Here is a 26,976-nt window from a genome sequence, read left to right on the forward strand (position 1 = left end):
TTTGTGTCCCTTTCTGAACTTTCTAGTTTTCTGTATATTTTAAATGTTTTATTGATGGTCGTTTCTTTTTTAAAGTTATTTTATTCCCCAGTAGCTCTCCTCTTTTTCCAGTGGAAGCCTCCCCTTATAACAAAAAAAAGCAGTCACACAAAGAAGATATAACCATTGGCCTTGCCCCCACCTCCAGCTATCACTGCCAAACTGGCAGGGTTTGGGGGGTGGCAGTGGGGATGGGAGATGTCATCATTGGGCTTCTGTCATCATGATGTGTCACTGCAGGGATCCAGGTGTTCTGTAGCCTCTCAGGGCTGCTTTCTTGGACATGACTGTGATGCTCGTATAAGTTGTTCTCCTGCTACTTCTCCCTCCATTCTCCAGTTCATACAACTCTTTGCAGGTTCCTCTGAATCAGTCATATTTGTCATTTCTTACAGCACAATGCTATGCTATCGATTGCTTTGTCCCCTTTGTTTCCAGTTCTTTGTTACCACAAAAAGTTCTGTTATGAAATTTCTATACATATTCCTTTTCATTTTTGATATAACATGTCTTCTCTCTCTTTTCTCCTTACAACTGCTTCTGGTTGCTGAGCCTCATCTTTTTCCATGGTCTCTACCCATCTTTCCTCTTCTCACCCCTCTGTGGTCATTTGTTCTAGCCCTACTCTCTGCCTCCTAGTCCCCTGCAGTCTTTGGGGGGGTGGGGGTGGGCAGGGCAATGAGAGTTAAGTGACTTGCCCAAGGTCACACAGCTAGTGTCAAGTGTCTGAGGCTGAATTTGAACTCAGGTCATCCTGAATCCAAGGCCAGTGTTTTATCCACTCTGCCACCTAGCTGCCCCACTGCATTCTTAATGAAACTCTGCTCAGAGTTGTGCTGTATCTGTCAACAACAGCATTAATGCTGATGTCAGTATTTGCTGCTAGCCCCAAACTAGATGTTATATATATCAGTGTTTTATTTGGGTGTGTCTGACTAATTTTTTTCTCCTACCTTTTTCAATGGCAGAATTTTTGAATGCAGCCTTTTGTGCAAATGTGATCCAAGGACATGTCAGAACAGAGTTGTCCAGCAGGGTCTCCAAGTGCGCCTTCAGGTTTTCAAAACTGAGAAGAAAGGATGGGGAGTCCGCTGCCTTGATGACATCGACAAAGGGACATTTGTTTGCACTTACTCAGGTAAAATGAAGTCTTGTGTTGAAAGGAATCTGCAGTAGAGTCAGTCATTGATAATTGTTGATGATGTCAAAGACACTGCTTTATTTCCTGAGGCTGTGCTGATGACAGAGGGAACAGCGTTGAAGAGGACACAGATGAAGACAGTTTGAGGGTTTTATAACTTGATGACTAAAGGTGAGAGGAGGGAGGACTAACTAGAGGAGGTCCCAGGTGTTCTGCATGGGAAGAGAACAGCTGTAAAAACAGCTTCCGACCTTAAAGAAAAGGACACAAAGAAAACAAAAGGAAAGCAGGCCCAACTTTCTGAATCAGCCTCTAAAGTATGCTTCCATATCTTCCTGCCTTTGTTCCCATAAACTCCAGAGGGTGTTTGGGGCTCACCCTCTGGTATTTGTTTTACTCTGAATGGAGAAGCATGAACCAAGCCTTCCACTAGCTTTCAGAGGAAAGTAGAACGTGGCATGGTGGGCATTGTGGAAAGAAGTGTGGTGTTTTCATCGCAGGCCATGAATTCTAGTTCTCACTCTGCCACATGCTATACAACTGTAAAAAATGACCTAGATCACTAAAGGTCCCGGAATTCTATGAACTATTCCCATTGGAGGAATAGGGGCGTCTGAACCCGAATCAGTTAAAAACAACACCACTCAGCTCCTAGCCACGCATTGCCCTTCCATTTCCTTCTGTTCCTCTAGCCCCTCACCTCGACTCCCAGCACATGGACATTTGTACCTTTTACCTCTTGGATGGAATGAGCCGAGACTTCTGTCCAAGGGCCAAATAATGGTGGCCCTGAATTATCACTGATGTTTTCTGTGTTATTGGAGCAAAATATAAGTAGTGAACCTTCACCCTTTCTCCTGATCTAGTGATCAGCCAGGAAAGCCTCTCAAGAGCCATGATGTAGCATCCATTAGTTTTTTCTTTTCTTTTTTCTTTTTTTTTGGCGGGGCAGTGGGGGTTAAGTGACTTGCCCAGGGTCACACAGCTAGTAAGTGTCAAGTGTCTGAGATCAGATTTGAACTCAGGTCCTCCTGAATTGACAGCCGGTGCTTTATCCACTGCACCACCTAGCTGCCCCCTAATAATTTTTTTTTTTTTTTTGCCTTTTGGGGGGGGGCAGGGCAATGAGGGTTAAATGACTTGCCCAAGGTCACACAGCTAGTATCAAGTGTCTGAGGCCAGATTTGAACTCAGATCCTCCTGAATCCAGGGTCAGTGCTTTATCCACTGCGCCATCTAGCTGCCCCTCATCCATTAGTTTTTAATCTTGTAAAACAGAACTGTGTGTATGTGTGTGTGAGAGAGAGAGAGAGTGAGAGAGAGAGTGAGAGAGAGAGAGAGAGAGAGAGAGAGAGAGAGAGAGAGAGAGAGAGAATCTTAATGGAAGATTGTATTTTGGCATCAGAACATGGGGTAAAAAAAAATGAACTACCAATTCAAACGAGTATATTTCTAGCAAGACTTTCAGTTCTGTGTTATTTAACAGTTCTAAAAGATTTTTTTAAAACATAAAATCTGCGTTTTTAAGACTAGACTTGCCTTCCTTTTATATTACTACAGTTGCACATTCTCTCTTTTATGGTGTTGTAGGTAAAAAGGTAGTAATGTAATTATTTTAATAACTTTCTAAGGTTTACAAAACACTTTATACACATAACATTTGAACCTGGCAACAACCATGTGAGGCTTGCAAGTACCACAGGGAATCTCATTTCTGTATTACCAATGAGTATTCTTAGGCCTGGAAGTCACGTCTTGCCTGTTATTACACAGCTAATAAGTGGTAGAGGTAGGATTTGTACCCAGGACTCCATGAGTTGAAGTCCAGTACATTTCAAAACTTATTTCATTGTTCAAATCTCAGTTTTGTGAATCGTATTGATACTTTTATTCTAAGTTTGCACAGTGAGACCAAGTGGCTTGTCCTCAGTTACTAAGCACTCATTTTTGAAGTCTCTTTCTTAGATCAATCATTTTCTGACAGGATGAAGGTTCTGTTTTTCTTTCAGGGAGATTACTAAGCAGAGTTGGCCTGGAGGAAATTGGTTCTGTTGATGGAAAAGAGGAAGAAGAGGAGGAGGACATTGCTACCAATGACATCGGATCCCCAGCACTTTCAAAGAAGAGGAAAACAGAAGCTACTTATTCTGATCCTGAAATTGAATTTGTCCAGATTGAAGTAGGAGCAATTCCTGGAGACACAGAGACTCAAGAGTACCTGATTGAACTCAGCAGTGAGGCAGATCCATCTATTCAGTAAGCTCCAACCTCATCCTTCCACATGAAGGATCTGATTGCTGATCAAAGAGGCTTTCATACCTTCCCTCAACCTCTAAAGCCTGTATCTTAATTTTACCAGCCTTGAAAATCTGAAAGTAGAATGTTTTGAGAAACTTAGGGTATTCTAAAGACCTTTCCAGTGGCACTTTATTTGTCTCAAATGCACCATATATAGAGTTATAGTCTTAATTACTTTCACTTAGATGCTCAATATTTTTCATTTTTATTCTTGATTCATCTAACCCAAATTTCATTTTCTGAGTTTCCCTCCTGTCCTTGTTTTGTAATGTTTTAAGGTATGACTATAGTGTCTTTCCCCTGTAGAGAATATATATGTACTATGTAGTAATGTTGTATTTCTGAGGAAGAGTAATTGTTTGCTTTACTATTTAAATTTTTGGAAATTAATACCGTTTATTCTGTAGAACCATCAAAGCCCAGGAGGGAGAGCCAGAGCATAGATTTTATGTTGTATGTAGTCACAACGATGTGTCCTTTGCCCCAGGGGTGAGAAGTATGAATATGATCTAAGAATTGAAAATCAACCAACCACTAGAAGACCTAAAACTAAAACAGCCCTTCTTCAAAACTTTCAGGAAAAAAGGGTAAGAACTATAAAAAGTAGCATCAGGCTATCAAAACATACTTGTCCCTTCTGTGAAATGACAACACTGTTAACTCTCCTTATCCATCCCTACCATTTCATAAAATGTTTTTTATTCGTGTGTGGGATTTCTGTCATTGTGGGATAGAGTTACAAGAAGTAGAGCAAGACACATACAGCCTATGTTTATTACGTGCATACTGAGTGCAAGGCACACAGTGTGATTGCGAAGGAAGGAGGGAAGAGAAGAAAGGCTCCTTAAATTAGAGCCATTATAGGTTAACAGAAGTAGCTATTCTTTTGGATGGGGTCTCAGGGAAGGATGTTTTAAGGGCTTTGAGGTACACTTCACAATATAGATGTGCCACCTCACAGTTTCCCTTCCATCCCTCCGTTATGAAACATAGCAAAGAAACATATCCTCCTTTAGGTGGATAGCAGCTCAAAGGTGATGACAAATGTGACTGAGCAAAGGTGCCACTGAGCCTGCCAGTGTGCAGACTGTAAGTCAGCCACGAGTCTCTTGAGCACAGGCCCAGAAGCCATTGAGAAGAGATGGACCATAAAGCAAGTGGAAGTTATTCACTTCAACTAGCATTTGTTAAGTGCCTGCTCTGTGTGAAACACCATATGTTAGGCCCTAAGGATAGATACTAAGACAAAAGCAAAATAATCTCTGGCTTCAAGATGTTTCTAGTCTACTGACAGGAACATGTATATATAAAGAAATGAATGCAAGAAAAATCAGGAGAGAGGGAGCACTCAAGATGTTTCTAGTCTACTGACAGGAACATGTATATATAAATAAATGAATGCAAGAAAAATCAGGAGAGAGGGAGCACTTAACAACTGTGGGGATTGGGAAAGGTTTCATGGAGGAGGTAGCACTTGAGCTGAGCCTTACGGGAAGTAAAGGATTCTGAGTAGCTGTGGGAGAGGAGTATGTTCCAGGTGTAGGGGGATGAGCCTCTGCTTAGGGAACATAGTAAATGAAGTGTCCTAATGGAAATTAAGTCTAGAAAGCTAGGGGACAGCCGAATACTGAAGGACTCTTAGGGATAGTGTTTTGTTTTAGCCTAGAGGCAATAGGGAGCCATTGAAACTTGAGTATAGGAGTGAAGTGATCAGATTTATCTCTGGTTATTTAGCAGCTGTGTAGACGATGGATTGGAGAAAGAGAGGAACTAGGATTAATTCATGGCAGGGCAGAAGCAGGAAGGAGAGTTTCTAGAGAGAAATTCCTGGCTTTTATTATTATTATTATTTTTTTTTTACTGAGGCAATGGGGGTTAAGTGACTTACCCAGGGTCACACAGCTAGTAAGTGTTAAGTGTCTGAGGCCGGATTTGAACTCAGGTACTCCTGACTCCAGGGCTGATGCTCTATCCACTGTGCCATCTAGCTGCCCTTATTTTTATTATTATTATAATTTTTTTTACTGGAAATTCCTGGCTTTTGACTTAATTACACTGAAACTACTCTCTCCAAAGTTACTAGTGATTTCTTCTTTTCTTTCTTTATTTTTTTTGGGGGGGGGAGGAGGGGGGCAGGGCAATGAGGGTTAAGTGACTTGTCCAGGGTCACACAGCTAGTTAGTGTCAAGTGTCTGAGGCTGGATTTGAGCTCAGGTCCTCCTGAATTCATGGCCGGTGCCTTATCCACTATGCCACCTAGCTGGCCCCACTCGTGATTTCCTAATTGACAAATACAATGCCCTTTTCCCAGTCATCATCCTTCTTGACCCCTCTTCAGCCTTTGTCTCTGTCGATCACTCTCTTCTCCTTGATAATTTTTCTCTTTCTAGGTTTTTGAGACACTGCGTTTTTCTGGTTATTCTCCTTCCTATCTGACTACCACATTTCTACTCTTCTTACATGTTGCAATCCCTCCCTTCCCTCCGTGTCATCTTTTTTTTTTTTTTAAGTGAGGCAATTGGGGTTAAGTGACTTGCCCAAGGTCACACAGCTAGTAATTGTTAAGTGTCTGAGGCCAGATTTGAACTCAGGTACTCCTGACTCCAGGGCTGATGCTCTATCCACTGCGCCACCTAGCTGCCCCTCTCCGTGTCATCTTTGATCTGGTCATACTGGCCTCCTCACTTCCTGCTTCTTGGCATTCTCATTTCCTGCCCCCCAGGCTTAGAATGCTCTCCCTCCTCATCTCTCAGCTTCCCAGGCCTTCTTCAAGTACAAACTAAAACCCCATTTTCCTATAATCCTTCTTAATTCTAGTGCCTCCTCTCTATTGCCTGTTTCCTCTTTCTCCTGTGTATTTCTTGTTTGCACGTCATTATTTGCATGTTGTCTCCCCCATTAGACTGAGCTCCTCAGAGGCAGGGACTCTCTTGCCTTTCTTTGTTTCCCCAGTGCTTAACACAGTGGCTGGTGCATTCATTGTAGGTGCTAAATAAATACTTATTGATTGATCTACTATTGGAAATCTGCACCTGCACATCCCATAGGCAGTCCCATAGGCATCTCAGGCTCAACACAGAACTCAAGTTCACTTCTCTTCCTATTTCAGTGAAAGGTTACCACCATCCTTTCAGCCACCCAGATTCTCATTGCCTCGGTCATGCTCAACTTCCCCATCTCTCATCCCCAGTCAGTTGCCACATCTTGTCAGTTTTATCCCCCACAACATCTTTTGCATCTTTTCCCTTTTCTTTATTCACAAGACTTCTACTCTAGTTCAGGTTTTTACCACCTATTAACCGGACTTATTTCCTAATTAGTCTACCAGCGTCCAGTCTCTTTCAATCCATCCTTCGCACAGCCACCAGATTGTTAGACCTAAACATAAATCTGATCATGTCACTCCTGCTCAAGAAGCATTAATGGCTCCCTATTGCTTCTCATATAAAATCCAGAATCCTCTCTTGAGTATTTAAAGCCCTTCACAGTCTTACTGCAGCCATCTTTTTAGAATCATTTCACTTGACTCCCCCTGAGACTTTCTCTGTTACAGCCAAACTTCCCTACTAGATTTTCCCCACATCAGAGCTTCTGTCTCCTGTATCTGAACCTTTACAGAGGTTGTATCCTATGCTGAGAATGCTCTCCCCCCTCACCTCTGCCTCTTGGGAGCCCCCAAGGTCTCTCTAAGACCTAACTCAAGCACAATGACCACAAAGCCTTTCCTGTTTGTCCCAGTTATCAGTGTTTCCCCAGCCTCCTTGAAGGCATGGGGCTATCAGGAAAAGTCTCGTTTTGGGCTTTGTGTCTGTTGCATCTGGCACATAGGAGGTGCTTAGTAATTGCTTGTTGTATTGAATTGAACCTCACGTAGCATTCTGATTTTTCCTTCTCTGTACATGAATCATGTAACCCCTTATTGATTAAATTCTTTATAGACAAAAGGCTCTAGATCACTCTTGATCAGAGAAATGCAAATTAAAACAACTGAGGTATTAACTCACACCTATCAGAGTGGCTAATATAACAAAAATGGAAAATATTGGATGTTGGAGTGGATGTGGGGAAGCTGGGACGCTGATCCACTGTTGGTGAAATTGTGAATGGATCCAACCATTCTGGAGGGCGGTTTGGAACTGTGCCTAAGGGCTATGGGACTGTGCATACCCTTTGATCTAACAAACCTCTACTAGGTTTATATTCTAAAGACATCCCCCAAAAGAGAAAAAGACCCATTTGTACAAAAATATTTATAGCAGCTCTTTTTGTGGTGGCTAAGAATTGGAAATCAAAGGAATGCCCATCAGTTGGGGAATGGCTGAGCAAGCTGTGGTATATGATGGTGATGGAATATTATTGTGCTCTAAGAAATGACAAGCAGGATGATTTCAAAAAGACCTGGGAAGACTTATATGAATTGATGTATAGTGAAGTGAGCAGAACCAGAAGAACCTTGTGCACAGAGACAGCAATATTGTTGGATGAAGAACTGTGAATGGCTTAACTATTCTCAGAAATCCAGTGATCCAAGACAATCCTAATGGACTAATGAAGCATACTATCCACCTCCAAAGAAAGAAATGATACTGACTGAACACAGACTGAAGCAGGCTGTTTTTCACTTTCTTCATTTTTTTCTTTTATTTGAATTTTCTTATGCAAAATGACTAATATGGTGATGTTTTACATAATTGCACATGTATAACCTTAAAAAAAGTTGACTTGTTAGTTCAAAAAAAATTCTTTATAGACAATAATGGTTACTTCAGCCACTTAATAAATATTTATTGGTGACTTTATTTGAAGTTTTACAGTGCCCAAATGGACAAAATGTACTCTTTGGAATATTATCTGTTGTAGGCTCTCTTTAAACATATATTGTCATTGCAGTGTCAGGTGGAATATGTATAGTGTCTAAAATTGGAGGAGGCAAGTCCCTTAACCTGACTCCCTGAGGTGATAGTAGGGAGAAGAATGGTCATCTCTAGTGTCTCCAACTGTTAAAGAAAAATGTGCTGTACTAGTGATTTAAGGGTGAGAACTTTCTCCCTGAGGATAATGGGAATATTGTGAATGTAGATAGAAGTCTTATCTTTATTTAAAAGCATTATGGTACTGACTCTTGGCATCTGCACAGTCATCAGTAGCTCTTGTCTCAGATGGTGAAGGAAAACAGAACCCAGCCTAGGGTGGGGTGGGAGAACAGGGGTTTGGGCGCTATTTTTGTTGACATGTCTCCAAATGATGATTAAGAAAATATTCCACCCCCTTATACCACCTTGGGGATGAAATGAAAAACTGACCTGGTTAAGATTAATCTTGAAATTCACTTGGAAAAGTTTTAAATGCTAATTACCTCTCGAAGCCAGGAAAATAACTATATCATCCTTCCTTTTTTTTCTTTTATTTTTTTCTTAAGGGAATTGTTACCCTGGAGTCTGGTATAAGCTCAGAAGAAGAGGATGAAGCTCAGCCAACTGAAATCCAACCAGCCCCCAATACCAACGAAAAAAAAAGTAGGGTTTTCTTTTGCTCCTGATCTCTTGCCTGTTTGTTGTTGTTGTTGTTGTTGTTGTTGTTGTTGGGGGGGGGGGGCAGTGAGGGTTAAGTGACTTGCCCAGAGTCACACAGCTAGTAAATGTCAAGTGTCTGAGGTCAGATTTGAACTCAGGTCCTCCTGAATCCAGGGCTGGTACTCTATCCACTGCACCACCTAGCTGCCCCTCTTGCCTGTTTTTAATCTAACTCCGAGTCAGCCTTCCCTTTTTTTCATTGCCTTTGGGCCCCGTAGCAAACATGCTATGAAGCTTGGGAGTTACAACTAACCTAGTAACTACAGACACCTGAAAAGGTCCTCCATTGTCAGGATTGCTAGAAAAAATTTGACTGTAGAACCTTCAGAAGCATCAGGCCAAAGCAGCTCTTTTCTCGGACCTACAAGCCTTGGGGTAGCAAAGGACTATGCCCTTCCTCAGCTTTTTGCTAGTGTCATGCCCCCCCAAAATTGTCCAGCCCCACTTGTTGCATCCAGAGGGCCCTAGATGATAGCGTCATATATCGAGAACTGGAAAGGATCTGGTGACCAACAGCTGAGAGGCACCATTCATTACAAAAGTATTTGGCCCCTGTATTTATCACTTCCTATCAGGTTTACTGTATGGAACCACAGGAGAAGCTCTGATTTTCATTACAGGAACCACACTGCTTCTCATTACCCTATTGTGGATTCTATAGGATCCCCAAGAACCCACTACAGAAATGAAGGATTGTTGCTTTCCCCCTTTATCTTCTCCTAAGGACTTTGGTTTGAGAGGCAGGACAGCTTTTGAGGCTACAGTGTGCAGAAGGAGAAAGTACTAGAAAAGCAAATATTATTTCCTTTTTTTTTTTTTTAGTGAGGCAATTGGGGTTAAGTGACTTGCCCAGGGTCACACAGCTAGTAAGTGTTAAGTGTCTGAGGCCAGATTTGAACCCAGGTACTCCTGACTCCAGGGCCGGTGCTCTATCCACTGCGCCACCTAGCTGCCCCCAAATATTATTTCTAAGCCCATTCTTTAACTTGAACCATTTATTTCACTGTGGGGTTCATTCATACTCTACATCTTCAGGATTTTTTTCCTTGGAATGCTGTTGAGCCTCATGGACAGTCCATGATTGAAATATTACTACATGCAGGAACGTGGTTACGGCATAACCATATCCCAAGAGAAAGAGTCAGCTTAAAGAGATGAGATTTTTTTTTTTAAGAGAAAAACTAATAACACTTTATGCCATTTAAGTTGCAAAGGAGATTTTCTCCTTTGCCTAAAAAGCGTGTTTGATTTTATTGCTCCCCTGCTACTCAAAAACTTTTCCCTCGATGGACCCATGATCTCATCAGTGTGGGCACTCCTTCCTATCCACACCATGTCATCCTGTGTGATTCTTGTCCGTGTCTACACAGAGTCTACCACACAGACTGCAGGCCTTCTCTGCATCTTTTGACATTGCATAGAGGGTTTACTTTAGTTGGCTGAGGCAGCATCCCTACCTCTACTTTTATATTCCTTTAAAAGGTACAAGCAGTGACTAATCTGCCAACCGAGACCAGAAACAATAATACATACTGTAAAGATGTGGTTTCATGAGCTTTAGTAATAGTCTGCAGCCTCTCTTTGCCATAGTTGATTGATGGTCTTTTTAAAAAAAAATTTTTATTTTAAATAAAAGTATTTTATTATTCTCCAGTTACATGTAGAGATAGCTTTCAGCGTTTGTTTTCCAATTTCAAATTTTTTTCTCCCTCCCTCCCCCCTCCCCCAGACAGCAGGCAATCCGATAGAGGTTATATTGTTATACATATATATGTATATACACATACATAACATTAAACATATTTATGTATCAGTCATGCTATAAGAGAAGAATCAGAGCAATAAGGAAAAACCTTAAAATAGAAAAACAAAAGAAATATTATGGTTCAATCAGCATCCATATTCCATAGTGGGGTTTTTTTCTGGATTTGGAGGGCCTTTTCCATCATGAGTCCCCTGGAATTTTCTTGTTCCACTGTATTGGTGAGAAGAGATTGATGGTCTTTTCAAATTGCTGTATCAGAATAGTTTGTTGTTCTCTGGCTAATGGGGGTGACAGGCATGGACTTTCTGATCTTACTGGTCTTCACATGATAGACACACAATCCATCCATCACCTGGCCTGTACAACCCGCCAGAGCTTTCACTTTGTTGGCAATAGTCTCAGGGATCCCAGGGTCCCTGGCACATCATCATGGGGCATTAGAAGAAGACACGAATAGAAGAATAATCACATAATCCATACAACTGCCGATACTGCTGCCGCTGACTGCAACCCTGTTAATTTTCTCACATCTCACAGTGCTTATCCTAGGGACTGTTTGGAAGTTGACTGTATTTCACACAAAGAGCTGTGTCTAAAACTATGTGTTGTGGGGGCAGCTAGGTGGCACAGTGGATAAAGCACAGGCCCTGGATTCAGGAGGACCTGAGTTCAAATCCGGCCTCAGACACTTGACACTTACCAGCTGTGTGACCCTGGGCAAATCACTCAGCCCTCATTGCCCTGCAGAAAAAACCCCACACACAACAAAAATAAGAACAAGAACAACAAAAAACCCACAAATAAGACTATGTGTTGTATCCCTCCCCAATAGAATGTAAACTCTTTGAGGGCAGGTGATATTTCATTTTCTGGCACTGTACTACCAATGCCTGGCATGCAGTAGACACTTAATGTTTTAAAAATTAAATTGAGGGGGCAACTAGGTGGCACAGTGGATGAAGCGCCAGCCCTGGATTCAGGAGGACCTGAGTTCAAATGCAACCTCAGAACTGACACTTACAAGCTATGTGACCCTGGGCAAGTCACTTGACCCTCATTTCCAGGCAGGGGGAGGGTGGTAGGGATTGAATTGAATTGCTACAGCTGTTAAAGAACGCTGCACATACTTGCCAGAAGTTGATTCCATTTGAAGAAAAAAGGGGTTTTCTGGGGACATGAATTTGAGATCATAACCAAGGATGTTGGCAGTTTTATGATTATGGTATTCATCTCAGTGCTGTTCTTCAGCCAGACCTTACACATTCTTCTGACATTTCTCTCAGGGGAAGCAAGCTGCCTTGGCGAAATTTCCAGAGACAAGTTGTTGATCAGGTGTACCATGCTAGAGAACCATCTCGGTAAAGAAGAAAGTCTAGCAGAGAGCACGTGTGATCAGGGTGGGACAGAAGAAGGCGAGGTTCAGGAGCAAGGCTCCCAAGAGGAGAGAACGCTGGAGATGCAAAGTCAGGAAATCCTTTGTGATGAAGAGTCACTATTTGACACACACACTGATGCTTCAGAGCCTGTGAAGAAGCTTCACGAAGAGAGCATTTACTTACTGGATGCTACCAAAGAAGGAAACGTGGGTCGCTTCCTAAATGTAGGTACCACACACTGAGATGAAGTAACTAGATGAGTACAAGCAGTGACTTGGACGGCCTCTCGTCAGGTCAGCTGTAGAGGGGACGCTTGCTCAGCTGTAGGCGGACATGAGCTCCTTTCAGTGCCTTGAGCTGTGATCCCTAACAAATGACATCAACAGAAAGCCGACATGTGCTTTGGGCCTTTTAATAAGATCTTATAAAAAAAGATTTCATTTAGAGAAGGGGTGTGGGAAGATTCTCTCAGGGCTTACTGAAAGATTTCACAAGATTGGAGTTACCCACAAAAAGAATTTCAGTATTAGAATCATCTAGTTTGCAGCGCAGGCTGCTTTTCTCTCTGAAATACTGTTAATGAAAACATTGTGTGAAACATTCTGAGTTTATTAAGGAGTATGTCTTACATGGGGTAGGGGAAGTACTGAGTTGTGCGATTTCCTATTTATCCTAACTTCAGTTTGAATTATATCTATGACTGCTCTGGGTAAGATTCCTCCTTGCCATCATAAGAAAAATAGCTCATATTTATATACCGCTCTGAGGTTTGCAAAATACTTTCTTCACAACAACCCTATGAGGTAAGTAACCATTTAACAGATGAGAAGAGTGAGGTGAAGAGAAGTGAAGTCACAGTTCCTGGAGGTTAGTCTTTAGGATCACTGATTACATAGTACTTTACAGTTTACAAATACTTTTCTCCTAGCTACCCTGTGATGCAGAGATACATTTGTCTTGAAACTATATCATTTAAGGGCAGCTAGGTGGCGCAGTGGATAAAGCACCAGCCCTGGATTCAGGAGGACCTGAGTTCAAATGTGGTCTCAGACACTTGACACTAGCCATATGACCTTGGGCAAGTCACTTAACCCTCATTGCCCTGCAAAAAAAGAAACTATATCATTTAGCATTGGTAGAGTGATGGACAAGGGGCCTTTCACCTGTTTTTATGACCAATTAGGTAAAAATAGTTTCATATTTTAAAATAAAGTTTCATTCTGTTTAAATGTAGAAGTCATTCTTAGCTTGTGGCCAGTGGGCCAGATTCAGCCTTCAGGCAATACCTTTGCTGACCCCTGGACTAGAGAATCCTTTTCCTAGTGGAATTCCCCCTTTTGAAGTCGTCAAGGATAAGTTTGTCACCTCTGCTTCAAGTGTTAGCTTTGACTACCTTGAATTGTATATGCAGGAACATTTTACAAAAATGCATAAAATGAGCTTTTCCCTTCAATATGAAAGGAATGAATTATGCATCTGCCATGATCAGAAGGACACTTAGTAAGATGAGGGTGCAGTCTTCCTATCCACTTCTCCCCCTCAGCTTCGTAATAATAATATTTGGCTTTTACATAGTATTGTAGGTTTCACAAACCACTTTACATCCAGTGTCTCCTTTGACCTTCACAACAAACAACGCTGTGAGGGAGATACCTTATTATCCCCATTTCACAGAAGAGGAGATTGAGGCTGAGGGAGGGTAAATAAATGTCTTGTGCAGTCCAATGCCATAGTCAATGTTAGGGGTGTGCTCCTTCACAGCAAATCTGACTCCCTACCCAGTCCACCATGTTGCCCTTCCAGGCATGGCCATCCTAGGCATCAGGCTGTGTGATTCTGTGATCTTGCTACCCAGCTTTTAGGTTTCAGGTTGGCTAAATTCTGGAGAAATTATCACTCGAATGATCCAGGGAAAGGCTTTTGTACCTCTTCCAGCAGCTGACAGTAGCCTTATGTAATGGGGAGGATACTTGAGCATTGAGACAGCCAAGAACTAGGGTGCGTGCAAAGGAACAAGAACAGGCTTTCCATCCTGCCCCTGTTCCCCAGAGAGATGCATTAGCACTTGGGAGGACACTAAGGACACCTATCCTAATTTTCCATGGAGTTACTCTGGGCTCCTTAGGTTCATGGGAAGGATGGAACAGGAATGTATTTTCCAAAGAAAATGACTTTTCCATCTAAAATAACTCTAAACCATCAATAGAAACTAATGAAATCTGAATACTTGGTCCACAGTTAACAAAAGGAAGGGAAGGAGGGAGGGAGGGAGGGAGTGAAAGGAAAAAACTTTGAAAACCAGATTATGTTCTGGTGCTTTTAAAGAAAAAAAACTTTGAGCCTTCTAATTCTTTTTAATCTGTATTATATTTCAGATCTTTTCTTTCCTTCTTGTTTTTTTACAGCATAGTTGTAACCCAAATCTCTTCGTACAGAATGTTTTTGTAGAAACACATGACAGAAATTTTCCATGGGTGGCATTTTTCACAAAAAGGTTTGAATTTAATTTTGCTTGTGTAGGGGGAAAACATAAGGTGTGACCTTAAAAAACATTTTTTTAAATGACAGGTTCTTTATGTCCTGAGAACAACAACTTGGCATCCTTGCCAATTTTTTATTCCCTGATATTATTCCTATTCAGTGAAGTTTTTGAATTATTGACATATCAGTTCGGATACTGTCCCAGGTCACAAGTATGAACTCCTGGTTCAGATAAAATGTAACCCAGAAAGGCAAATTTTATAGAAGTCAAAAGGTTTCCTATAACAGTAGCCCTTTCTTGACCTGCATGCTCTGGCTACTTATCCAGATCTTCATTCCTCAAAACCTCTATTCAACTAATTATGAGTTGTTATAATTGATTTTTAAACATTTAATTTGTTTTTAATTACAAAGTAACTGGTCTTCCTGATAGGCTATTTTAAACACCAGAAAGCATGTGGAAAATAATTGTGAAAAGGGATATATATATATGTATGTATATGTATATATATATATATGTATGTGTATATATATCCCTCTGTAAAGCATTTCCCTGATAATAGATCATATTGATCTATTAAGAGCAAGGACTGTCATTTTTCTGTTTGTCTTACTAGCATCTAGCACAATGCCTTATAACAAAAAGTTACATTTGTTAAATTGAATAATACAAACCCAAATCCCACATTATGACTGCTGTTGATTGTGGGTGGGTGGGTATGTATGTTTATTTGTTTGTTTATTTATTTATTTGTTGCTTTTTAGGCATGTGAAGGCAGGAACGGAACTCACTTGGGATTATGGTTATGAAGCTGGAAGTATACCTGAGAAAGAGATTCCTTGTCAATGTGGCTTTCACACTTGTAGAAAAAGAATATTATAAACAAGCGTTTTGTGTATGCTAATGTCATTTAGTACAAGCTAAGGAAGAACTATACAAAATAACCCCTAATAGTGCATGCACCATCAAGAATTTCTCTTAAGAATTCCACTCTGGGGTGGGGCTCTGAGGGGGTGCTAAGATTTTTTTTCTCTTTTCTTAAGTGTAATTTAGGAGTCCTGAAGTAAGGATGCCATAGAAAACACAACAGAAGGTGGACAGATAGATGGAGATATAGGCTCTTTGCTTCCACTCAGCTTTTGAATAAGTAGGGTAGAAGTAATTGTTTTGTATGGTAGGAATATTAACATAAAAAGTGTTCATTGTAAATTTTAACATGAATATATTTGAGGAAACATATGTCACAGAAGGATTCCTCTGTCTCTTTTTCCTGTTTTTTAGGAATATTTTTCTTTTGGCTTATGCCTCACAAGCAATCGAACCGTACATCTTCCTGGCCTTTATAATAACTTAAATTATGACAGATCTCTCTGGACATGACACAAAAGCTTTATTTGTAGGGGAAATGGAAACCATGAGATAGAACAAAAGTAAAATAGGACCTCACTAATTCCGACTGTGTAGAAGCTCAGCCTGAGTTGTAGGAGACTTTTAAAGAAATGTATCTATTACTGCTCTGTATATTCATCAACTGGGAATTGACTAATAATAAACTCTTGCCTGGTGAGGGCCTTGAACCACTTTCTTTGCACAACCTGCCTTCCTTCTGAACCCATCAAAAAGCTTCACATTTTCCTTAATACATTACAATATAACAAATGTTGATTAGAAGCCTGTTTGCAGTTGAGCTGGATACCCATGGAAATAAAATTTAGGTGAGATTCACCCACTGCCTTCAAACATACCTGTTGGGGGGAGATCATGCCTGGAGAGGGAAAGATATTGGAAAGGGGTTCCTGAAAGAGGCTGCATTTCAGTTGGGTTTTAAAGGAATGATAAGGATTCCATAGAGAGAAAAGAGGTCATTCCGGGCGTGGGCAGTAGTACAGAGTGTGTGGGGGAAGATAGTTGCCTAGTTTGGAGTGCAGACTGGAAGAGGGTGCTAGAAATTCAGAAGACAGTGTTTGTGGAAGGCCTTGAATGCTGGGCAGAGGAGTTTGAACTTTCCTCAGGAGTCAGAAGGGAGCTACTGAAGATTTTTGAACAGAGGGGCTAAATGACCAATATCAATCAAGTGACTGTTCTAGCCTTTTTCATTTAAAAAAAACCCACAAAAACTTAAAAAGAAACAAAAAAACCTCCAACCTGAGTCTTAGCTCGCTCTTCATCTTCCAGTATATATTAAAGCCTGTAGCATTTGCTTCCAATATACTAATCTCCCTCCCTTTTTTCAAGACTTTGCTGAGTTAGCTTTTATGCATGCACTCCCTCCTTGAAAATTGAAACTCAAGGCACATTTGCCTAAGCTTTCCTGTGATAGATCCTGCTTTCTAAAAATGATAACAACGGACATTTATGTAATGCTTTAAGGTTTGCAAAGCACTTTACATGCAATATTTCATTTGATTTTCACAACAACCCTGTAAGGTAAGTAACGTAACTTAGCCTCATTTACAGGTGAGGGTACTGAGGCTGAAGTCAAGTGACTTGCCCAGGGTTGCACATCTAGTGAGGCAGTATGTGAGATCCCAGCCTTTGTATAAAGCACCTTTAATCCCTGACTTCTGGATCGACTTTTTAAAAAATATATTGCTGTATTTTGTACACGTTTTGTTAATTATGTTTTGTCTCATCTATTATACTGTAAGCTCTTTGAGGGCAGGGATGGTGTCTAATCCTTACTGTGTATCCCCACACATAAATGTATGGTGCTGTGTGCACCCTATGGGTGTTCAATAAATAACTTGTTACCAATTGTCAGATGGACTCATGACCAATCAGTTCTGCTTAGGATGAATATGGAGTTGTTTCCACCAAACACCACACTTGTTAACCCTAAGCCTAGTCACCCATGACTACTAAGATGCTGTCACAGTCAAGGCGGGTGGGAGTGGTGGGGTAGAGATCATCTCGTTCCGAAATTCCGAGGAAATTGGGACTCAGAGAGATGAAGTGTTTTACCATGATTACCCGCAACAGAATAGGCATTTGAACTATCACACCCCCCCCCCAACCCGCCCCAATCCAGTGTTCTTTCCCCTGCACCACATTGCCCTAGTGGCAAGAATGAAAAATACTGTGGGTGCGGATGTTATGTTTCGGTTTTTTACCAAACTTAAAAAATCTTCGTTAAAAGTAGGTGATGGCTTGCTGGAAGGGGAGGGAGAAGGGATGCAGGGGAATCCGGACGATGTAAAAACCAAGAGAAATGTTTAAAAAAAAATAACCAAGAAAAACCCACATTCAGGTGGAGAGGACCTGAGTCCTGGAAGCACTCAGCCCAGGTGGCCCGAGCGCGCTGGACCCCCTCAGGGCGGGGGGCTGGTATAAGCGGGGTGGGGAGTCCAGCAAGTAGGAAACTGACATCCCCACCAGATCCAGCGCTCAAAAAGAAACAGAAACTCAACCCTTAAGGCGGAATGAGGAATCGAAACCCAGCTGGTCCAGCCCCCTCAGCATCACGCGGGAGAGGCCAAGGCCTGCAGGGGCTGGCTTTGGGGAGGGGAGGGACGGGGGGAGCTCCCTCCAGGATTTGCGTTGACCCTCCTCCTCCCCATCCCTGCGCCGCCCGAACCCTCCAGCCATCTCTACCAGCGCCTGCCGGGCCCAGGGTGCTTGCTTGTCAATCATGATGGACGAAACCTTGAGAGACCCCGCTGGTAAGTACCACTGCCGCTCCCAAACGGGAATGAGCAAAGAGGCGCGTTTTCCCAGCATTTCCCCCACGTTGATCTTCAGTCCCTGCAAGGCGCTTCCGGGCTAAGGGAGGGGGGGCAAGGAGCCACCCCTTCTTTCCCTCCAGAGACTCTAGAACTAGCCTTTACACCTCCCACCTGCCCCCCTTTGCCCCCAATTAAGCATTTTCTCTCCCCCCCCCCCTAAAAAAACTACAAAAACGTGGGGAGTTTTAAAAATAAAAGATATGTATTAGTCAAGCAAAACAAATTTCCCCATTGCCATGTCCAAAAATGTATGTCTCATTCCGAAGCTAGAGTTCAAATTCCCTCTGGCAGGAAGTGGAGAGCATCAACCGATAAACATTTATTCAGCGCTTATTGTGTGCCCTGTACCTTGATAACCTTTTCCTCCCGGCAGTTTGCGACTAGCATCTATTCTCTGTCAAGGTCGCTCGCCTCTCCAGAGTTGTAACTCATTTTGTTGTTGTAAGAACTTTAAAAAGTCTTTTAAAAATAAAAAGACTTAAGAAAGACTTTCAAAATTGTTTTTCCGTAGTTGCAGTTCCCCCGGTATTGTCACGATAGCAATTGGGCTGGAAAAATAACTCACCGTGGGTTTTTTTTTCTTGTATTTCTCCATATGGGTTCAGTCTGGGGCATTTTCTAAAACTGCTTGGAGGAGGGTTGTTTTTGTTTTTGTTTGTTTTTATAGGATTTTTTAAAGGGGAGTAGGGGGAAGAGCTCACTATACTTCTTCCTACTGGTCCACCATCTTAGCTCTGCCTAGACTAGATATTTTTATGGCGCTCCCAGCTTTAAATTCTGTGATCCGCTTCCTTTGTTGGGCTACACCACGATATGGTATTGAGACTGTTACCCTTTTTGTTAATCCTTAAAAACAATAGCTTTCATTGATATCCTTTGCTTTTACATCACCCACATTTCTCCTATCCCTCCTAGGATCACTTATTTCTAATTAGATTAGTCCTGCCAGTGGATAGAATAAGCTTATTGAGCCAGGGCTCTCATAAACTATAGGAGAGAATCACAGTTATTGATTTGACTGAGTCGCTTATGGTATTGTTCCTACATAATTTAGCAAGCACTTCTTACTTGAGAGACTGGGGATGCCAAGTTAAAAACAAAATCCCCTGTCCACAAGGATTCCACCTTCTTACTTGGGGGGCAAGGGCAGAGGGGGCTGGATTTCCACTGGCTACAGAGAGTAGTAAGTAGAAGGATCACGATCTGGAGTCAGAGACCCTGGATGCAAATCCTTCCTACAGGCTACTATTAGCAAGTCACATATCTCCCTGGTCCTCTTCCCGTTCTCATCTGGGTTGCAATAAATCAGTGGTGTTAAAATCAAATAGAAATGGGGCAGCTAGATGGCTCAGTGCATGGAGCACCGGCCCTGGAGTCAGGAGTACCTGAGTTCAAATCCGGCCTCGGACACTTTACACTTACTAGCTGTGTGACCCTGGGCAAGTCACTTAACCCCAATTGCCTCACTAAAAAAAGAAAATCAAAAAGAAATGGATCCCTATAGCTTCACATTGTCTTAGAAAAATGCAAAAGAATGTTATTTAGGGTGTATGGTATTTTTATTTATTTTGTTAAACATTTCCCAATTACATTCTCATCCGGTTCTTGGAGTGAGTTTTGCTGGCAGGTAAGCAAGGAGTTTGACACCTCTGGATAGAGGACCTCTGAGGTCTCTTTCGCTCCAGCTAAAGTCTATGATCCTCTAAATAAATACAAAATAATTTAAGGGAGAAGAGATCATAAATGCTGAGATGGTGGGCAAAAGTTTCCCTTAGGAGCTTGCACCTGACCAGAACCTTAGGAGGAAATGAAGAATTCCACGAAGAAAGAACAGAGCCCATGCAAAGGCAAAGAAAAAAGAAATGATGATAATTTGGGGACTAGGTGAGTAGGACAGTTGAACAGTGACAGAAAGGAAATAATATGAAAACTTAATGGGAGAAATAGTGTGGGGGTTTGGGATAGGGGTTCTTAGGAATTCCTCTTTAAAGAACTACACCCTCTTGCACACAAATCCAGTTAGAATAAAACAAGTTTTTTTTTCCTCAACAAACATTTATTTTATTTTCCATTTCCATGCAAGGGTAGTTTTCAAGATTCATTTTCATAAGATTTAGAGTTCCAAATTTTTCTCCCTCCCTTTCCTCCCCCCTCCACAAGATCACAACCAGGTTATATATGTACAATCCACAAGTGTTCTTTTTATCAGTTCTTTCTATAGGGGTGCATAGTAAGCTTCCTCATTAGTTCCTTGGGATTGTCTTGGATCATTGCACTGCTAGTTATTGGATCATTAACTGGATCATTAACTGCTAGTTAAGTCATTCACAATTGCACATTGAATAATACTGCTGTCACTACTCACAATGTCCTCCCAGCTCCACTCACTTCACTATACATCGAAGTTCATTAGTCTTTCAAGGTTTTTCGGGGATCATCTTGTTTGTCATTTCCTATAGCACAAGACCATTCCACTACAATCATATAGCACAGCTTTTTCCATCATTCCTCAATTGATGGACATTCCCTTGATTCTCAATTCTTAGCCTCCACCAAGAGTTGCTATAAATATTTTTTGTACAATTTTCCCCCTTTTCTCTTTTTCATGATTACTATTGTTAACTCTTTCCCTTCCATCCTATTCCCTTCCCCATGATATTTATTCTATTATCCATCTTCTTTCATCCTATCACTCTTCAAAAGGGATTTGCTTCTGTCTGTCCCCTCCCCCACTCTGCCCTTCTTTCTTTTGCCCCTCTCTCTTTATCCCCTTCCCCTCCTATTTTCCTGCTGGGTTATGGAGATTACTCCACCCAATTGAGTGAGTACATTATTCCCTCCTTGAGCTAATTCTAATGAGATTGAGGTCTTTGAGCCAATTTTGATGAGTGTTAGGCTCATTTACTGCCCAGATTAAATAGATTACTCCACCCAGTTAGGTGTGTCTGTTAGTCCCTCCTTGAGGCAGCTCTAATGAGTTTAAGATCTTTGAGCCTTTTCTGATGAGTGTAAAATTCATTTACTGCCCTGCTCCTCTCCCATCTCTTCCCTTACTCCATAAGCCTTTTCCTGTTATTCATGTAGGATTTCACTTCTGTCCTTCCCCCTCCCCCAATGAATTCCCTTCACCCCTCAATTTAACCCTAAAGATGTTATCTGGGGCCAGCTAGGTGGCGCAGTGGATAGAGCACCGGCCTTGGATTCCGGAGTACCTGAGTTCAAATCCGACCTCAGACACTTGACACCTACGAGCTGTGTGACCCTGGGCAAGTCACTTAACCCCAATTGCCTCACTAAAAAAAAAAAAAAAAATGTTATCTAGCTAAGTGACACAGTGGACAAATCATCACCCCTGAAGCCAGGGGGATCCCAGCCAAAACCTAGCCTTAGACACAAGACAGTCACCCACTGTACAACCCCAGGTATGTCCCTCAGCTCCATTTTTTTTTATGGTTCTCTAGGGTCTTGTATTTGAAAGTCAAATTTGCCATTCAGTTCAGGTCTTTTCATCACAAATATCTGAAAGTCTTCTTTTTCATTAAAGTCCCATTTTTTCCGCTAAAAGATAATGCTGAGTTTTGCTGGGTAGGTGATTCTTGGTTGTAATCCCATTTCCTTTGCCCTTTGGAATATCATATTCCATGCCCTCCGGTCCTTTAATGTGGAAGCTGCTAGATCTTGTGCTATCCTGACTGGGGCTCCACAGTACTTGAATTCTTTCTTTTTTGCAGCTTGCAATATTTTCTCGACCTGAGAGCGCTGGAATTTGGCTATAATATTCCTAGGAGTTTTCTTTTGGGGATCTCTTTCTGGAGGTGATTGGTGGATTCTTTCAATTTCTATCTTAGCTTCTTCTTCTAGAATTTCAGTGCAATTTTCCCTGAGAATATCTTGGAAAATGGTGTCTAAGATCTTTCCTTGATCATGGTTTTCAGGTAGACCAATAATTTTCAAATTATCTCTCCTGGACCTATTTTCCAGGTCAGCAGTTTTCCCCAGAAGATATTTCACATTGCCCTCTATTTTTTTATTCATTTGGATTTGCTTTATTGTGTCTTAGTTTCTCATAAAGTCAATGGCTTCCATTTGTTCAATCCTAATTCTTAGGCAATTATTTTCATCAGAGAGCTTTTGTACCTCCTTTTCCATTTGGCCAATTTGACTTTTCAAGCTGTTGACTTTTTTCTCATGTCTTTCCTGCATCACCCTCATTTCTCTTTCCATTTTTTCCTCTACCTCTCTAATTTTATCTTCAAAGTCCTTTTTGAGCACCTTTATGGCCTGAAACCAATTCGTATTTTTCTTGGAAGCTTTAGATATAGGGGCCCTGATGTTGGCATCTTCCTCTGAGGGTGCCCCTTGGTCTTCCTTGTTGTTGTTGAAGAAACTTTCTATGGTCCTCACCTTTCTCTGTCAGCTCATCTTGCCTTTCTTTTACTAGACTTTTAGCTCCTTAAAGTGGGGCACTGTTTCCAGGCTGTAGTATCCCAAGCTTAAGAAGTCCCAGGTGGTATGATTTAAGGAGAATCAGGTTCTTCCCTCAACGGGCCTCTTTCCTGGTCCTAGATGACCCCAGACCAACTTGCCAATCAACCAGCTTTGTGTGTTGTGGTTGTTAGCTCCAACGAGCCTGTGCCCCTCCCCCACCTGGACCACTTCTACTCGAGCCTGCCACCTGGTTCTCAGTAGGGGTGTAAAATCCAAGTTCTGCCTTAGCACCAGCATAGATCCCTGTAGTCTCTCCCCTGCCCAGAGCTCAGCCCTCTCACCAGACTGTGAGCTTAGTTCCAGATGACACTGGTGCTTCAGCTGATTCAGAGGCTCTGGAAGTCTCCTTCTCTGGTGAGGACTTCCTGAGACTGGATCTGTGTCAGGGTGACTGTGGGGTTGGGTCCTACTCCTGTATCAGCATAGCAGCTCCCTCCTTCTGACCTTCCAAGCCGTTCTTGGTTAGAAGATGATTTCAGCACGTTCTTTTGTGAGTTTTGCTGCTCCGGGCATTTTCCTGTGACCTTATTTGGATGTTTTTTGGAGCTATCGTGTCTAAAACAAGTTTATTTAGGTGCTAGGGAAAGGAAACCAAGAGAGAAATCCTTGGACTTCTCCTGGGGAGAAGGCATAGCACAGAGGCATGGCTCTCTGAGATACCTTTCTCCTCAAGCAGGAGACAGGGAAATCCTTTTATAGAGGACTGATGGGAGTGATCATCTGACTGCAAAGTTCTCTTATTAGGGGAGGACCATCACCCACTGGTGGTGGCCATCAAGCCATCTCTGTCCTCCTCATGCCACAAAGACAGCAGCCACACCCAATCTTATCTCCCCAAAGGGAGGAGTGGGGGAGACTGGAATGAAGGGTGGTAGTTCTGGAGCTAACTCAGTCCCAATCTGGTGCCACTTATCTCTTTAGGTATGTCTGTCCTTTGGTTTAGTTTCTCAAGGAGAAGGTTCTTTGATTTGTCCCATAACAAAACGTAGGTTGAAGCCAGAGATCCAAGAGGTGAGGTGGCTTTAAATGCCTGGCTGAAAAATGTATGTCTCAAGCAATGAACCATTTGGCTGACTTAACTTTGATCCCTTGAAATGCCCCCCTTTTATCATGTGAATGTGCTTTCTCCATTCCTACCTGCTCTTATAATGGATCCTTGCTTGCACTGGAGAATGAGTTGGGAGCGATGAAACTTAATAGGATGGACAGGAGAGGAGACTCCTTGAGAAGGCTGTCTAGGAGAGATATCTCCACTTCTTTTCCTCTCTAAAGACTGTCTGTGGCCTGGCTTCCAGCCTCATCCTTCCACTGAAACTGCTCTCTTCAAAGTGGCCAGTGACCTCCCTCATACTTGCCAAATCCAATGAATAGCCTTTTCTCAGTCCTCATTCTTCTTGACTTCTCTTCTTTCTTATTTGTTTTGGTTTGGGTTTTGGTGATGCTGCTACTCTCTTCCGGTTCTCTTCCTCCCCATCGAACCACACTTGAGCAATTTCCTTTGCTGGGTCTTCTTTATCCGTGCTTGCTAATTGTGGATGTCCCATAGGTCTGTGTCCTGGACTCTTTTCTCCCTATATATTCTATTTCCTTTGGTAGTTTCATCAACTTCCATGCATTCAGGAATCATCTCTATGCTGATCTCTACTTAGCCAGCTTTAACCTTCCAGCAATCTCCCATTTCCAACTGCCTTTTGGACCTCTTGAACTGGACTAATTAGTTCAAAACCGAACTAAGTTTTCTCCTAAACCCTCTTCTCTTCCTAACATTCCTATTATTGTTGAGGGGACCACCATCCTTCCCAGTCTCCTAGGTTTACAATCTTGGTGTCATCCTGGATTCCTTACTCACCCTCCATATCCAATCTGTTCCCAAGGACCGTTCATTTCACCATCATTGTATTTCCTGCATAAACTGCCTTCTCTCTTCTAACACTGCTACCACCCCGGTACAAGTCCTTATCACCTTGATGTGGGCAAGAAGTTTGGGGTCAAATTGATCGAGAGTTGTCCCAAAAGAATTACAAGACTCAGTGACTACGTTTACCAAGTTTTACTGTAATGCTGTGTGATCACAGGGAGAGAACCAGAAAAGTGGAAAGGTATTTCTTGAATAGTGAAAGAAAAGACAGTTTTATTTATAGTATAGATAAATTGATTTATCAGTCTCATTATAATAATCTCCACCTTGGGGAGGTACAAGGGAAGGTCTGTCCTACTCATTATAATATTCTCCACCTTGGGGTGTTAAAAGGGAGGGCTTATCCTAATTTAGAGTTCCTGGGGTCCTAAGTCAACCCCCGAGGCGGGTACCTTTTTCAATGGAGGTGTGTTTTGGGGGGTTACACGTCATAAGGTGAATCTGGGGACAAATTTGGCCTTTTCTGCGCATGTCTCTTTCTGTTTCCCATGACTAGTTTCAAAACATAATCATTTTTCTTTTATTTCTGGTCTGAATTTCTATAGGCTGTTAATTCCTTTTTTGTTATAGTCAGGTCTCCTCGGCCTAGGTCCCTCTGTTCCTGTTATGGGTACTGATTTATGTGGGCACGAGAATCCAGCATAAATTATCCGTTAACTGGGGTCTGACTCCCTTTTTGAGCTAATATCTGAGTCTTAGGTTTTTCTGTTAACCCTTTTATCACCTCCTACATCAACCTCACTCCTAGACTTTTGTAATAGCCTTCTGCTTGCTCCCCCTTCCAGTCTCTCTGCACTCCAGTCTATTCTCCACTCAGCTGTCCAAGTAATCTTCCTAAAACACGTCTGATCATGCCACCCACCTAGTCAATAAACTCTATTGACTCCCTTTCACCTCCAGGGTCAGATATAAAATGTTCCCTTTGGCATACCAAATCCCTTATAATCAATTCCTCAGCTTCCCAGTTTTCTTTCTTTTTTTCTTTTCTTTCTTTTTTTTTGGGGGGGGGGGCAATGGGGATTAAGTGACTTGCCCAAGGTCACACAGCTCAAGTGTCTGAGGCTGAATTTGAACTCAGGTACTCTTGAATCCAGGGCTGGTGCTCTATCCACTGCACCACCTAGCTGCCCCTTCCCAGTTTTCTTACATCTACACACTATCCTGTCCTCCATCTTACCACATACTCTGTGATCTAGTGACACTGGCCTCCCTGCAGTTCCTCAAACAGTAGACTCCCTTGGAATACCCTCCCTCCTCATCCCCTCCTGGATTTCCCATCTTTCTTCAAGTCTCATCTAAAATCCTATCTTCTACATGAAACTTTTACGAATCCCCCTTAATTCTAGTGCCTCCCCTCTGTTGATTATTCCCAATTTATCCTGTATATATCTGTTTGTGTTATTGTATCCCCCCTTCAACTGTGAACTCTTTGAGAGCAGGGACTATCTATGCATTTCTTTGTATGCCCTGTGCTTAGCACACTTCCAAGCACATAGTAGACTCTCAGAAAATGTTTATTGAAAAGGGTGGGAGCAGCTAGGTGGTGCAGTGAATAGATTCTGATGGGCTAATATGACAAAAAAAGGAAAATGATAAATGCTGGTGGAAAAATTGAAACACTAATGCACTGTTGGTGGACTTGTGAAATGATCCAATCATTTTGGAGAGCAATTTGGAACTATGCCCAAAGGGCTATAAACTGCATACCTTTTTACCCAGCAATACCTCTAGTAGGTCTAAATCCCAAAAGGATCATAAAAAAGGGAGAATGACCCACATGTTCAAATATATTTATAGCAGCTCTTTCTGTGGTGGCAAAGAATTGGAAATTAAGAGGATGTCCATCAGTTGGGGAACTGCTGAAGAAATTGTGGTATATGAATGTAATGGAATACTGGTGGATTTCAGGAAAACCTAGAAAGACTTATATGAACTGATGCTGAGTGAAGTGAGCAGAACAGGAAAATATTATATACAATAACAGCAACACTGTGCAATGATCAACTATGACAAACATAGCTCTTCTCAAGCAATACAATGATCCAAGACAGTTCCAAAAGACTTATGATGGAAAATGCTCTTCACATGCAGAGAAAGAACTATGCCGTCTGAATGCGGATTGAGGCATACTATTCACTTTTTATTTTGGTTTTTGGTTTTTCTTCCTCATGGTT

At 41.9% G+C, this 26,976-nt stretch overlaps 1 protein-coding gene across 1 annotated transcript in view; it reads left to right on the forward strand.

Moving 5' to 3' along the window:
- The window catches only part of SETDB2 (SET domain bifurcated histone lysine methyltransferase 2), a 101,270-nt gene that overhangs the window by 44,450 nt on the left and 29,844 nt on the right, over positions 1-26,976 (forward strand). Inside the window, exons 8-15 of the mRNA XM_043993721.1 lie at positions 1,008-1,177; positions 3,190-3,436; positions 3,966-4,065; positions 8,898-8,994; positions 12,100-12,416; positions 14,598-14,686; positions 15,439-15,554; positions 18,256-18,333. Of these exons, the coding sequence (XP_043849656.1) occupies positions 1,008-1,177; positions 3,190-3,436; positions 3,966-4,065; positions 8,898-8,994; positions 12,100-12,416; positions 14,598-14,686; positions 15,439-15,554; positions 18,256-18,333 (1,214 nt within the window). The remainder of the gene's footprint in view (positions 1-1,007; positions 1,178-3,189; positions 3,437-3,965; positions 4,066-8,897; positions 8,995-12,099; positions 12,417-14,597; positions 14,687-15,438; positions 15,555-18,255; positions 18,334-26,976) is intronic.

The sequence above is a fragment of the Dromiciops gliroides genome, chromosome 3 (genome assembly GCF_019393635.1).
Source record: "Dromiciops gliroides isolate mDroGli1 chromosome 3, mDroGli1.pri, whole genome shotgun sequence".
Lineage (NCBI taxonomy): Eukaryota > Metazoa > Chordata > Mammalia > Microbiotheria > Microbiotheriidae > Dromiciops > Dromiciops gliroides.